The 14911-nt window shown below is 41.4% G+C and overlaps 1 protein-coding gene across 5 annotated transcripts in view; it reads right to left on the bottom strand.

The window, feature by feature from the left end:
• The window catches only part of LOC148899148 (proprotein convertase subtilisin/kexin type 5-like), a 99910-nt gene that overhangs the window by 16486 nt on the left and 68513 nt on the right, over positions 1 to 14911 (bottom strand). For 4 of the 5 annotated variants that reach the window (XM_088994206.1, XM_088994205.1, XM_088994209.1 and 1 more), the window contains 7 exons: positions 4753 to 4855; positions 3969 to 4105; positions 2779 to 2979; positions 2470 to 2532; positions 842 to 902; positions 598 to 743; positions 241 to 447 (listed from right to left, as the gene is read on the bottom strand). In XM_088994206.1, coding sequence (XP_088850332.1) covers positions 241 to 447; positions 598 to 743; positions 842 to 902; positions 2470 to 2532; positions 2779 to 2979; positions 3969 to 4105; positions 4753 to 4855 — 918 coding nt within the window. Of the gene's footprint in view, positions 1 to 240; positions 448 to 597; positions 744 to 841; positions 903 to 2469; positions 2533 to 2778; positions 2980 to 3968; positions 4106 to 4752; positions 4856 to 12724; positions 13504 to 14911 lie in introns of those variants that run through there. The other variant, XM_088994210.1, reaches the window with a different exon arrangement.

The following is a 14911-nucleotide window of genomic DNA, read 5'->3' as shown; positions in this document are numbered from 1 at the left end:
ATCACACCACACTCGCAGCTGTGGAGTGATTCAGACGTAGCACTACTGAAGGCCTAGGAGTGACATGCATAGCCCACCACTGGTATTGTTAGATATTGTTGTAATACACTATATACGGTATTGTGCGTGTACTTTAGACATATAAACTGTATCTCTATAGTTTGGGTGGGCGGGGTGTTTGTGCCCTCGAAAATCAAGACACCACGCTAACAAGAAGATAAGAGCATCTGTTTGTCCTACCGTTCCTGAAGCGTCCAATAGGACAGGCACCCAACTGAGTTCCCTTCACACACTCGCCGTATTTCAGCACTAGGTCCTCCTGGCATGAATCGCAGTCGTCAAATCGCGGACCGCCGCACGTCTTGCACGCTCTGTGACAGGCCTCACACTCTTGATTCTCCACATCTACAAAGAAGCCCTCCTGGCATTTCTCCACACATCGACCATCTATACACACACACACACACACACACACACACACACACACACACACACACGCACACGCACACGCACACGCACACGCACACGCACACACACACTTGTTTCACTGCTCTTTCAATGTAGCCTCCACAAATGGTGGGGGGGGGGGGGGCTTACTAAAGAGGTAGAATCCCCGCTGACACCAATAGCATTGTGATTCATCACATATGGAACAGCGGCGGTCTTCACACGGTGTGCATGTCATGTTGTCGGGAACACCAATGGTGCCATCTGGGCAGGACTTGAAGCAGTCAGAAACCAGTCTGCCACACACACATAAATACACGCACACACACTTAAATAACACATAAAAACAGCAATACAATAAAATTAGCAAAAAGCATGTCCATTGTTAACTCACTTATAGAAATCATCTTCACACTTGAGGCAGATTGTTCCCTGGTCCGGGTGTGCCGAGTCCTCTGAGAGGAATACTGTGGTTAGCATGTTAGCATACAGTGGCTATTAGAAGTCTCCACAACCCTGTTCAGGTTTTTGTGTCATAAAAGAAATGGAATAAAGGAAATAATTTCAAACCTTTTTCCGCAAGTAATGCAATTTATAACCTCCTTTATAACTCAAAAATAAAGTTTTTAGAGGGTAGGTGGAAATAATAAATGAAAATAAATGTGCATATGGTACTTTCTCTGGAGAGGTGGTGTTTGCATTGTTTTCTTTATTTTGAAAAACATGTATTTTGGTCTCACGGAGACAAATGAAAAAAATCGATATGGTATTTAACTCATTCACTGCCATTCCTGAATTTATTCGATAATTGAAAATATGACGTCGAGCTCCATTCGTGAATTTGTTCGGGTTTTGTTTTTACATGCTTAGGTGCTGATAAAGCGCTGCCCATGGAGTCTGGCAATGTTTTATCCTTTCCACAAGGGGGGAGCATTTGCCTTTTTTCCATGTTAGCGCATTGTTCCAGCTTCAGCTGTTGTTAAGCCCCATATAAACCAATATGTATGTATTGCATTGTACTTTGGACAGCCACCCTCGTTTCAAACTCATATAACTCCAGACGTATATAATTTATGGGTTAACTCGATTTTTTCTGATGAAAAAAGAAAGTCTAAGGTTTCTTATGCTGCATTGAATGTTTATGTAGTCCAAAAAGTCAATATTCTGTGGGTCCTGGAATTCGAGTGACAATGACAAAAACCCTGGCACTGGGGAGGACACATGTTTATAAATGAAATGTATTATTATTATTATTATTATTAAATACAACCAAATTTAACTACATGCCAAAATGTGTATGATGCCAATTTGTCACAACCAATTTAGCAAATAGTACATTGAATGATACATTTGGCTTGTTGCCCAAGTGCTACATGCTCATTAGTACATACAATTATTCAGATTCATATACTTATTCATATATAATCCACAACCAACCACCACGCCTCCCCCAAAAAAAAGGCCACACATTGTAGTGTTGTTTGTCACCAGCAGAGGGTACTCTAACACAACATAAAACGGCAGTTGATGTGATCAAAAGGCAAAATGTGAATTTTCCAAGAGACAATTTTAGACAAACGTAAACTCATCACGTGGTGTATCTTTAAAGCTGAGGACAGACAGACAGACACAAAGATAGACACACAGACAGACAGACAGCCAGGCAGACAAATACACACATACATACGCGCACACGCACGCACGCACACACACACACACACACACACACACACACACACACACACACACACACACACACACACACACACACACACACACACACACACACACACACACACACACACACACACACACACACACACACACACACACACACACACACACACACACGCACACTCACAAAGTCAAGAATGAATGCAAAAACACGTCACAACTCGTGAAAATAGAATATAGAAGGTGGAAGAAAAACTCACTCACTCACTAAAAAACATGCCTTCCGGTAATACCCAGAGACACGTCTGTGTGCTTGTGAGGATGTGTGAGAAAATATTTTGGACTCACTGTTCTCACACTGTTTGCAGCCGTTGTCGCAGGGGAGACAGGCATCAGACTTTGTAGGCTCACCTAAAGAGCGCCGGTAAAAAATAATCACAAAGGAAATGTATCAATAACATTTCTGCAAGCAGAACTCATCAGCAAGTTCAACATGTCATCGACATGAAATTGCAGCAGATCTAAAAAAAAAAAAAAAAAAAGACCCGGGGGGACAATTGAAAACGCCATTACAAATCTTGAAAGCATCCACCAGAGGCTCCAATACGATAGATAACATCATGTGGTTTGTTGCAGGTTGATTTTGGGATCACTCACCTGGGCTGCACTGTAGTGGAAAACATTGTCCTTCTCGGAGTTTGTGTCCTGGGCTGCAACTGAGGCAGCTGCTGGCCGACGTGCACACAACACAGTCGGATGCGCACGGCTCGCAGCGTTTGCGTTCGGAGTGGAAGAAGGCCTCGGGGCACGCGTCTCGACACTCACTTCCAAACAGGTAGCGGGACACATCAAACATATCTGGAAGGGGGTGGCGAGACAAGGACGAAAAACTGTTTATAATTTAGATATTTTAAACAAACGGAGACAGTGGATGACTTGGGGGGGAAGCAAAGTTGCTTCAGTGCTATATTTTCTATGGCATGTATGTTTAAGTCAAACACTGAAGGCGGAGGTTTTAAACACAGATGCTCTAACAGTCAATAACAATAAATTCACACCTACTGTAGTACGATGACATACAGCATATCCTTGGGTCGTCAGTAAGCCATTACTGAAGCCATTACTTTGTGTTATGCATCACCATTCGCCTCCTCCAGGGAGCGTCAACTGGGAAGAGGGATTTCCTCCCCGCCCACATACTCTACACAGCCAATCGTAAGCGAGCTCGGCGGATTGGGGCCTGAACTCGTTAGCAACACTTCAGCATAGCCGAGCGCTGATTGGTCAGCCTTGGTGTCCATTGCGTACAGTACGCAGCCAATCACAAGTGAGCTCGGCCGGAAAAGGGTGCGCAATACAAAATCTAACTTCCAGCATTTCTATCCGAACATTTTTCAACATACTGTACCTGCAAAAATGTTCGTATGTACCGTTATTCGTAACTCGAATGTTTTGTGTGAGTGTGTCAGTTAAATAGTAACAGTGTTAACAATGTGCCATCGTGATAACCAAGCATGAGCAGCATCCATTTGCACACACCAATGATGTGTCATGGGTTGAGAGGAAACACATGAAACCACCTCCAAACAGCGTACGCATGTCAAATTTGAGCATGCACCTAAAATTAGCAGTGGAAAATAAACATCTCTGCACTTTGTTTCTGTTAGATGGAGAGGGGGAGGGGGTGTTGCCACCAGGATGCTCTTATTTTAGCCACAGATTAGACCAGAAAGGTGAAAGCCACTCATTCTTACATCCCAAGGACACTTCAAAATGTTTTGTGATGTCGAAATGACCTCACGACTGGATTGTAGGAGGCTGATCCCAGACCAGCCTGAGTCTTGTACCTGTGTCGCAGCTGGTGCAGTTGTCAGGGCCTCCGTCAGTGCACTCGTGGCAGGTGTGATGACAGCGATGACACTCTCTGCCCACGGCGTAGCGCCCCTCCTGGCAGCGGATCACACAGGCACCCTCGTCGAAAAGCCTACACGAGGAAAACATTGCAAATGAAAATCAGTAAAGGAAGAAAGTCGGATTGTTTCATCCGTATAATAATGAATGTCCACAGATCTGTCGCGGCATGGAATTGAAGCGGATTTAGGTGGGACAACAATCTCTTTTCATCAATGGATGCTACAGCTTCACGTTTGCTTTCAACATTTAGCTTCTAGCAGACGTGCACATTCCACGACCTCCCTGATCCATTGGTGAAATGAAGGATTTGATCCTCTCCTCTTTCATCTACAACTGCTTCATACAACAAAGAGGGTGCAGAAAGTGCTTAAGATTGAATGACTGTCGGTGTCTTTGTGTTGTCATATTATTTGTTTTTTTTTTTGTTCTTTTGACTTTAAGATGGCGATGCAAGAGTGGCTGCCTTTACAGCAGGTCCTGTATTTTGTTTGTCTACTTCCTCTTCCTTTCATCACTTTGCTGCTCTGAAATGTAAATGTCTCCACTTTGAGACTAATAAAGGCTAATCCAATCCAATCTATCGACCCAGCTACAGAATGGATGGGGGAACAGTGATAGCTCCTTGTTTTGTGTCATCAATAAAGCCTTGTGCTAATTTTCACTAATTATATGTGATGTCATAGTGGGGGCATAGGGGGCTGGACGGTGGGGTCTCACCGCGTCGACGGGCAGCTGGTGCAGTCCTCTCTCTCAGGCCCCGTGCACTCCAGACAGGTGGCATCACATAAGCGACATTTGCCATGGCCGCCCATGTACTGACCTGCAATGTGGACACCACAGCACCCAAATAAACTTTAGAATCAATCCAGGTCATAACTCACACAAAGTTAGGCCTCCTTTTCAATTTAACTTGTGATGTTGACATTCCTCACAGAAAAAAAAATCAAATCAATTTAGCAGGAATCAAAGGGACGTAAAATTATGGCAGTGGAAGGCATCTATCGACCAACACCATCTGCCGTTTTGTGCCTGCCGTAAAAACAAGCGTAGCTTTATTTTCATACCGAGGCAAGTTTAGTCTCGCGAGTTAGGGGCCGTGTTGCGCCTCTCTGGGCAATCTGGGGCACAGATTTGCCTCAATGCTGACTCATCAGACAATTTCAAAAAAGAAAGTAGTCCAGGCAGTGAAATTCACCTGCTTTTATTTTTTGTATCTTTGAGGGGGTAGACGTTTGGTCACTTGGTATCAAAGGAAAATGAAATCCCAGTGCCTAAGTGCTCAGTTTGTGACTGTCACATGACCAAACCCAGAAAACAGGTGAGCTGCGACAGTTGCTATCCAAGACCTTAGCGAATATGATGTCTGTCATTTTCAGTTGACAGCAAGTGGCAAAATGGCAGCCTTCCCAAAGGATATAAATAACATTTAACTCCTTCACTGCTATTCCCGAATTTATTCGGAAATTGAAAATATGACGTGGAGCGCCATTCCCGAATGTGTTCGGGTTTTGATTTTTCTTGCGGAGGGGTGCCGATAAAGCGCTAGTCAGACCTCTGGCAATGATTTTTTTTTCCTTCCACAAGGGGGCAGTATTTGCCTTTTGTACAGCCGCCCCCACTTCAAGCTCAGATAACTCCAGACATATATAATGTTTTTTTCTCATGAAAGAAGAAAGTCTAATGATTCTTACTCTGCATTGAATAATAATGTAGTCCTACAACTCAATATTCTGTGGGTCGTGGAATTTCAGTGACAATGACAAAAACCCTGGCACTAGAGTGGACACATTTTTGCACATCGTCTGACAGTGAATTAGTCTTTTTTTTCTCCCTTGGCTCGTAAGACACATTTTGTTTGGAAAACAAAATGAAGTGAATTTTAATCAAAGACATCTGCCACAATCAACCAATTTAGCCTGCCAGAAAAAGGCCCAATCAATGTATGTCGCTTTTCAAGTACTTTTTCACAAAATACAGTGAACAACGAAGAATTAGAATGAATACAACAGTACATCAAGTAATGGTTCGGAATACCTACCATTCAACCAGCGTTTTGACAACACAAATGTGCCATCTCTTGCCAAAGTCAGCGTTTATTTCAACTGTGGCGTCTCAGTCTCAACACTGGGTGCCAACCACGTAATGGCAAACATGACTTTGAAGCAGAAGAAGAAAAGGCAACAAAGAAGTACTTTGATGTCATGTCATGTGGATGCTGAGCTGGACATAAAGGGAAAAAAGACACAGTACGGGCCAAATACGAATATCCATTATGGATCGTTGGCCTATATATGTTGTGCACTTGTACAAGCAGCAAATTTGGATCATCTGTGTATTTATTGTATACCAAGGTAACAGACACTGCTCATGGATGGAAAAGTGTGTGTGCGCGCGCGCGTGTTCTTTTTGACCTGCAGCCAGACAGACAGAAGAGGAAACAAGTTTATGGAAGAGAAACTTTCACTGTCCTTTTTGTTGACACTTTAAATTTATGAAGTCAAACCCACCAACCAAGCTCTGAACCTGAAAGATGAGAAAACAAAGGCAAGCCAGCAACTCCACTTGAGGGGAAAAAAAATATATATATATATATAATTCAAATAGTTCTGACGAGGAAAGCATAAATGTTTGCAATCGATTAAAAAAGTAATTCATTTTGAGGCATCTGGATGAAACGTAGCGTCCTCGAAAATGCATAAGATGGCGCCAAAGCTCCGTTGGAAATGGGCTGATTTGTCTGCCGGGAATTTGTGTCAACTAGAATCAAATCGTAGTCTTGGTGCAACACACAACGATTCACCATCGCGTTATTTATGTTTTCCTTCTAATTTTCGCCATCAACACGGATCAACACGAAGTTTTCAGACCAAACAAAGTACACAAAATGCATTGTGTGTCGCTTTCTTGTCAGGGGCGTTCCTTCAGTGATGTCACGTACGGACTCGTCACCAACTCAAAAACAAGACTTCCTGAATATTCAGCGCGAGTCTTAAAACGTAAAATATAGCTACATATATGCGGTGGAATCTTTGTGAAATAGGCTCAGTAAAAGTCATTTGAAGTGATTTTACAAATTATGGACACATGTCCGAAAGGCGTCGGTTGTCCTTTAAAGTGCTGCGCTTCTTAAGGACGTACTGTTGCTGCTGTGGTTTATGGCACAACCCGTCAAATGAGAGACGACTTTAACTTTTCCGTCAACTCTTAGAAAACACCGTCAATGACAGAAAATTGTTGGTTAACGTAACCTCCACAGAAATAGAAAATATGTAAATGTTTATCCAGTCTTGTTGAACTTAGATTTAGTTACAAAGCCTTTTATTTGTTATGATAAATCCTCAGAGTCCTCACAAATAACGTGAAATTTCGGGTTTGCTTTTTTTTTAATGAAAATTAAACCTTGGAATAAACACTACTTTTCGAGATACACACCCCCCACAGCTGGCGGAGTGATCTTCGGATCTGGCGGAGTGATCTTCGGACCTTCGGCGGAAGCACATGACCAAACAGCGCTCCAGCCGGCGCACCTTTCCACACCCCCTCTCTCTGAATTCACACGTCGATCGCCTCCGAGGAGCTTTTTGCAGATAATTTTACTATTAGGAAACGAATTCCTGAAGAATGAATGACTCTGTGTCTTTGTGTTGTCATATTATTTGTTATTTTTGTTTTTTCCCAAGATGGCGGCAAATTGGCGTGGGTCCGAGAGGACAGTAATTTCATCTGTGCTGTATATCATGCATATTAGCATATTTGACAATAAAGCTGACTTTGACTTTTGACTTGAATGCAAGATGATCCCCTAATAATCACCGTCGAGGAGAAGAAGGAGATCATTGAGAAACACGAACGAGGTTTGCGTTTGTGGCGTGACATATGCACACCGCGGCTGTCATGTGAATCTCAGCATGACACATCTCTCACGCTGTGTGTCACTTCCCTAAGAGTAACTTTCTATGACCATTCTACAAATAAAGAGCCCGTTACCGTCCACCATTGCTATCATCCATCTAAAATCTTTACACAAAGGTGTTATTTAGTTGATGCTTTCACGTGACTAATGACACCGAAATTGTCACGTGCAAGTTGACAGCTGGGGCGGGGCCGTCGCTCGCGACCTCCGCCAGCCGAAGAACACACTTCAATTTAATTTCATTTCAACCAGTCGCTGTCAGCTCACCAGTGACATGATTATGATGCCTCGCTGTGTCTTGTGCTGGCAAGTTCAAGAGTTTGCTTTGCCGAGGTGATTGTTAGCCGCGATCGCGTAAGTTTGGTGCTTTCCGGGATCGCGAATGTGCTGGACGGATCGCCCCGCCCGCCTTCTTTTGTCGCGTTTTATTCCGCGTCCGTGGAATCATCAGACTCGCGCCTTTTGTTGTAATAAAATCTCTTCCAGCACCTACGGGACACTAAGTGGATGCAGATGACATCGAGGAGCTTGTTGCTGAACATAATGAGATCCTCAACACAGAGGATTTCATTTGCCTTCAAGAGGACAAGCAGAAGCAGGCCATCCAGGAGTTGATGTGCAGGCTTTTATTGAACAGTTCCATCCAGAAAAGGCTATGAGAATCATCAACATGATGAATGATAATGTGATGCCTCAGTTTAGTAAGATCTTACAAGTCAGAAAGCAACAGGTGTCAATTAAGAGCCATCAACGACGATCACAAATGTAAATAAAGTGACTTTATTATACAGTGCAGTGTATTTCTTTCATTACAATACAATAGCACGTTTATTATACAAAGAATAAAGTATGTTGTGTGTAGCTTTAAGGCTTATTTAGTTGACAATTATATTTTATGGAGACCTGGGAACAGATTATTCTCATTTTAATGGTTTCCGATTTCCGTTTTTTTGGGGGGGGATATACACTTTTCGCCTTACACACTCTGTCTGGGAACCAATTAAGTTTGTAAGCCAAGGTCTCACTCTACAACCTGCTGCTCCCTCCTGTCTGCTTTTTGGGATCCACAACTGCCATCACCACCTTGCAAACCGTGACATCTGGCAGTGAATGCGTTGTTACTGGATGAAGGGATTTAATAATAAAAAAGATTCCACTATCTCTGTTATTGGTTTTACATTATGGTGAAGATTTTAGGAAGTGAAGTTAAATGTTTGATTTGCTTTTGGGAGGCACATAAAATGATAGGTGGGCCAGATCTGGCCCCCAGGCCTTGACTTTGATACATTTGTACTGTCATGTTTTTTCTTTGTTTTTCCAATCTATGATCTCTCATAGGTGAATGATACCCACCCTGAAAATGACAAACCTCTTCATTTTATGAGGGTGGCATAACTTGCATAATCACCAGTCAACAATTATTTTCCCAACTAAGCGAGAGATTGTACTACGTATTAGATCTCAGTTGAGGACAGACAGACTGTAATACCTTTTGATGACTTGTCCATGATTAACTGCCAGCAAACCAAAAGTGGGTACAAGCGGCTATTTGTATTAGAATCCAAGCATTTGTCTTCCTCTCCAGCTTTTTTTAAAGCACACCAAAAAGATAATAAAGCGCTGACTAGAGTCCCTCGAGAAAACAACCGTGTCGATTTATCAGCACAGCTCGTCCCATGAAACTAAATCATAATGAACAAAAACAAAACCACAAATCGAGTAAACATTTTAATGAGAACTTTTAAAAGTAAAAAAAATCTAGTACTCTGAATAACAATACATTGTAAATGTCACAAGGACACAAAAAGAAACAACTTTTATACCAGGGGGTGTGTGAGTGTGTGTGCATGTTTGTTTGTCATCTTAAACAATGACAACTTTATGTGAAGCAAAACCAAAAGGGGATTCATCAGTCTTTATTACAAATCAACAAGAACCAGGAAAACAATGTAATACTGTAAACACACACCACACACACACGCACACGCACACACACACACACACACACACACACACACACACACACACACACACACACACACACACACACGCACGCACACACCTTTTTTGTGATACTGTGACACGAGCACCAGAATCAGCACAGTCAGGAACATCCGTCAGCCAGAGATGCCACATTGTGACCACTAATAGCTAAAGTTTGTGCCCATTAAATTTTCATATGCATTATTCTCATGTGTATTTAGGTCAGTGGAAGCGAGGCAGATGGAAGTTTTTCGAAAAACATTGATTACTAGTGGGGTTCAAACAATCTCCACACCCTTGGCTGATGAAGACAAGTAATCAATCAGGGTCTTCACCAGATGACCGGGTGAGGAAGTGAATGAATGAGCGAGTGCCGCGAGAGCGGATATCAGGAACATATCATTTTTAGGTCATGTTTGGGATGAGATTACTCCATGGGGGACTAATTGTTGTAGCATTGCCAAAATATGGAGAATGCTTTCAAATTGTAAACGTTCCATTGAAATGAATGGGAATTTATGGGAACAGCTGGAAGGAAAAAAGGCTTTTGTAAGACAGGGAATTGAAATATTGTTGGGGAACATTTATTTGTGCAAATCCCTAACTGTGACAAGAAAAGTACAGTGATACCACGGTTTATGAACCCCTTGGTTTATTAACTTTTTGGGTTAAGAACGTTAAATTTATGAAAATTTTACCTTGGCATACGAACTTTACCTTGGCATAGGAACTTTTTTCGTACACGGAGCTGCCTCAATGAGTGATGTGTCGTTCGCGAACGAGCCCGTTCTTCTAACAACAAAATGGCAGCTGACTGTTTTTGTCTCCTATTCCCCGCCCCCTGTCTTTGGTTAAAGCCACGTGTTTGGTCAAGAACGCAGCAGTGAGGACTGAGTGTAGACTGCAGGGTTAAAATATCCCATCAATCAGGCTCCACAAACAACCCGCACAAGGCATCTGTACACTTGATGCAAAAAGCTATCAACCCAGCTTAACAGAACATAATTGATGAGGAACTAGATAAAATGATAACAGAAAAAGCACCTACAAGGGATCATTCCTCAAGAGGGTGAAAGGATAAGGTTACATTCTTCATCAAGTGTTTAATGCTGACGAAACCGGGCACTCCATTCCATCAAGCCATCAATGACCATCACAAAGGTAAATAAAACTTATAATATCATAGAACATTTATTATACATAAAATAAGGTATATTTTGTGAAGTTTTAAGGCTTAGAAAATTAGAAAGTTGAAAATCGTGTTTTATGGGGACCTGGGAACGGATTATTCTCATTTTAATGGTTTCCTATGGGAAATTAATTTTTGGGATACACGCTTTTCACCTTACACACTCTATCGTAAGCCAAGGCATCACTGTACAGCGATACCTTGGCTTACGAACTTAATTGGTTCCCAGAAAGTGTGTGTCAGGTGAAAAGTAATAATAATAGATTTCATTTATAAGCGCCTTTAAAAACTCTCAAGGTCACTTTACAGTCAAAGGATAAGTTTTTCTGTGGGTGAGCAGCGGCAGCCACACACGCCAGCGGTATTCCAAACATTAATTTCCCATAGGAAACCTTTAAAATGAGAATAATCTGTTCCCAGCTCCCCATAAAACATACTGTTCAACTAAATAAGCCTAAAAACTACAGACAATATACCTTATTTTATGTATAATAATGTGCTATGGTATTGTAATTAAAGAAATCAACTGTATTATATAATAAAGTTGTTTTATTTACCTTTGTGATGGCCGTTGATGGAATGGATAGCTTTTTGCATAAAGTGTCTCAAGAAGCTCTGGGTTGTACATCTTAGAAGTTGTGATATTGCGACAGCAACAGATGCAGGCAGACACACTAGAAACTTCATTAATAGCTGGTTCCCTTGCTTGTATCTTCTCTTCAAATTGTACAGATGGCTTGTGTGGGTTATTTGTGGAGCCTGATTGATGGGATATTTTAACCTTGCAGTCTACACTCTGCCTTTGAACTGTCACTAAAGGTGAAACGAGTCCAAATTTAACTGTTTTCTATCCATTTTCTCACCATTTCACTTTAGTTTTTTTGTTTCAAGCTCTGTCGTCTCCCTTTTGTGTGTGTGTGTGTGTGTGTGTGTGTGTGTGTGTGTGTGTGTGTGTGTGTGTGTGTGTGTGTGTGTGTGTGTGTGTGCGTGCGATTCTGTTTCTGTAACCCCTCTCCCCGCTCACTGCTGTGTGTGTCCTGCTGCGTGTGTCTCCCCGCCCTCCTCTAAAACGGATCTTGACCAATCACGTGCGGCTTTAACCGAAGACTGGGGACAGGGAATAGAGGACAAAAAAAAAGTTGGGCGCCATTTCCAGCTCCTTGTTAGGAGTGCCAAGAACCGGCTCATTCGCGAACGACACATCACTAATTGTGGCGCTCCGTGTGTTTCTCAAAAAATAGTTTGTATGCCAAGATTATATTCTGTCGAATTTAACGTTCGTAAGGCAAAATTTTTGTTAGCTAAAGCGTTCGTAAGCCAAGGTATCACTGTACTTTAATTTCATGAACAGGCCAATTTTTGAGATATTTAATTGTCAGCCTGTCACTTTTTTCACGTAAGTGTGGTATACGCTGCCACACCTGAAAAGTGAAAAAAATTTCGCCACCAGCATACAGAAATCCCCTTTCATTAAATTGAATTTGGAATGGATGTCTGCTTATTCCAAAACAAAACGATGTGACAATAGCCATGAGCTAATTTCACACGTTGTCATGGAAACAGGAGCTAACAACACACAGAGAAATTTAAATCACATTTTAAGATGCCTTTTTTTCTCTTGCATTTAATATTGTTATATACTTCACCCTAGTGAAAGCATACACGCACGGTGAAGTTGACTTTGTTGGCTCTGTGTGTGTATCTTGATTTATATACACCCACATTTGGCCGAGACGGCTAATATTTTCACATTACGTATGTCACTTTTATCATTTTTGTTTCCTTTGACCTTTGCCACTGTATGTACAGAAGCTCTCCGAGTTCCATCTGTCGATCTGTTCATTATTATTATTAACACTGGAAAAAAATAGAGAGAGTAAGATGCACACAGGCGCATTCAGAGATTCACAGGATTTTAGCGATGCACGCTACACTGGCAAAAAAAAAAACTCAAACAAAAAATGTTCAATTATTTTGGCATTGATGCTTTGGTCACAAAATACTGACACTTTTTGTTTTGTTTGCACTTTTTTTGTTGTTGTTGAGGAAATTCCCAGTCATAGTACACCCCGAACATTCGAGTACAGAGAAAAAAAAAAAAAAAAAAAAAAACACACAAAACAAAAAGGTAGGTGTGTTGTAGTCCCGTCTTTGCACCTCCTCCCATGCAGTCCCTTTAAGAGGCACAAATTCCTTTATAAATTATGTGACTGTGAATGAGTGGCGAGGGGGAATGAGCAATGGGGGAAATGGGGTTGGTGGGCCCATCAACCCTTTTGCGAACATGTTCTGCAGCACAGCTGCTGCAGAACTTTCCTCTGGCAGAGATTGTTCTTTTTAACCAGCACGCAGAAACTGCCTTCCGCCCAAGATTCTTCATTTGCTTTCCACAGACCAGGAAGGAGAGAGAAGAAAAAAGAGAGATGGAAGACACAGAAAAAAAAACAATTGATTGGTCAGGAGATGGGAAGTTGGAGTGATTGAAGGAATGCCAAGAGGAAAAGGGAAACATTTGAGAGAAGAGAAAAAACAAACAAACAAAAGTCAAACAATTAGAAAATTGACAACTTTTGGCATCAAGTATTTTCAGGAACTTCAGGTAAGATGTCACATGAGATCTGAGGCTGGAGTGACAGACACTTCTGTACAGTATCAGACAGTTCCACATTCCCAACTATGAATGAATGAATGGTCATGTGAAATCAACCATCCTACTTTACCTTTTTCATTTGATTCTTTCATACATATTTCTTGGCTGAAAGCTTTTCTTATTCAAAAAGTGGCTATAATTATGTTTTACTACTGTGTGGTATTCTGATCTGGATTACATACAAATACAAATTGTATTGTGGCAGTTGCAACAGTCATAACAATTAACCCTTTGACCCTATAGTAATCCTGTAACCAACTACCCTGTGACGACGCCAGCGGTTAGGCTTCTTGAAATTGCTGTGTTTTATATTCTTACGTTGAATAAATTTAAGGGCCTCATTATGCTTGAGAACGCAACCATTTTGCAGTCACGTCCATATCGGAACAAAATGGCAGAAAATTGCCCGCCAATATCTCTTTTGCCAATTGAAACCAAATTGTGTCAAAAATTACGACAGCCAGTAATCGCAATCACAACAAGGGCAAAACTTGGCTGGTGGACACTTCACCTTCTTTTGTATGTTTGTCGAATCGTCAATTGCTTAAAAAAAATTATGTAATGGACGTGAACAGGTGCTAGTGGTACTAATTGAAATTAATGACTTCACTCTGCTGTCATTTATAAAAAAATGTTGCCAACTATTTGTGTAGACCAAGGATGTCAAATTATTTTTTGGCCATAACATTGTAGTTACGGTTTCCTCTCTGGGGCGTTATGAATTTGGGGAAGACATTAGAATGTTTCATCCCTTCCACATATTACATATAGACTGCACAACAAATTAATGAATAACTAGGTTTCAAATTTGCAGTCAAAAATAATGACTGTTATTGTGCTTTACGTGGAACAATTTTCATGGAATTTCACAAGTTTGGTTTGCCTTCACGGGCCAAATAAAATGATGTGGTGGTCCTTGACTTTGACACCTGTGGTCTAGACAGTAAGATTTGTAGGCAAATACGTACCCTTGGGTACACATTGGTCTGTAAAGGACAAAACAATGTGTCAAGGGTACATGTAATATGTACCCTACAAAAGGTACACATCTTAAGAGTCACTCTGTTTTCTGACAGTGTAGTGTAAATCCAGCCTCAGATTGATGTTTTTAACGAAAAAAAAAAAAAAAAAAAAAAAAAAA

The sequence above is a fragment of the Hippocampus bargibanti genome, linkage group LG04 (assembly GCF_051943395.1).
Source record: "Hippocampus bargibanti isolate YZ-2025 linkage group LG04, ASM5194339v1, whole genome shotgun sequence".
Taxonomy (NCBI): domain Eukaryota; kingdom Metazoa; phylum Chordata; class Actinopteri; order Syngnathiformes; family Syngnathidae; genus Hippocampus; species Hippocampus bargibanti.
This window is presented reverse-complemented; position numbering and strand designations above follow the sequence as displayed.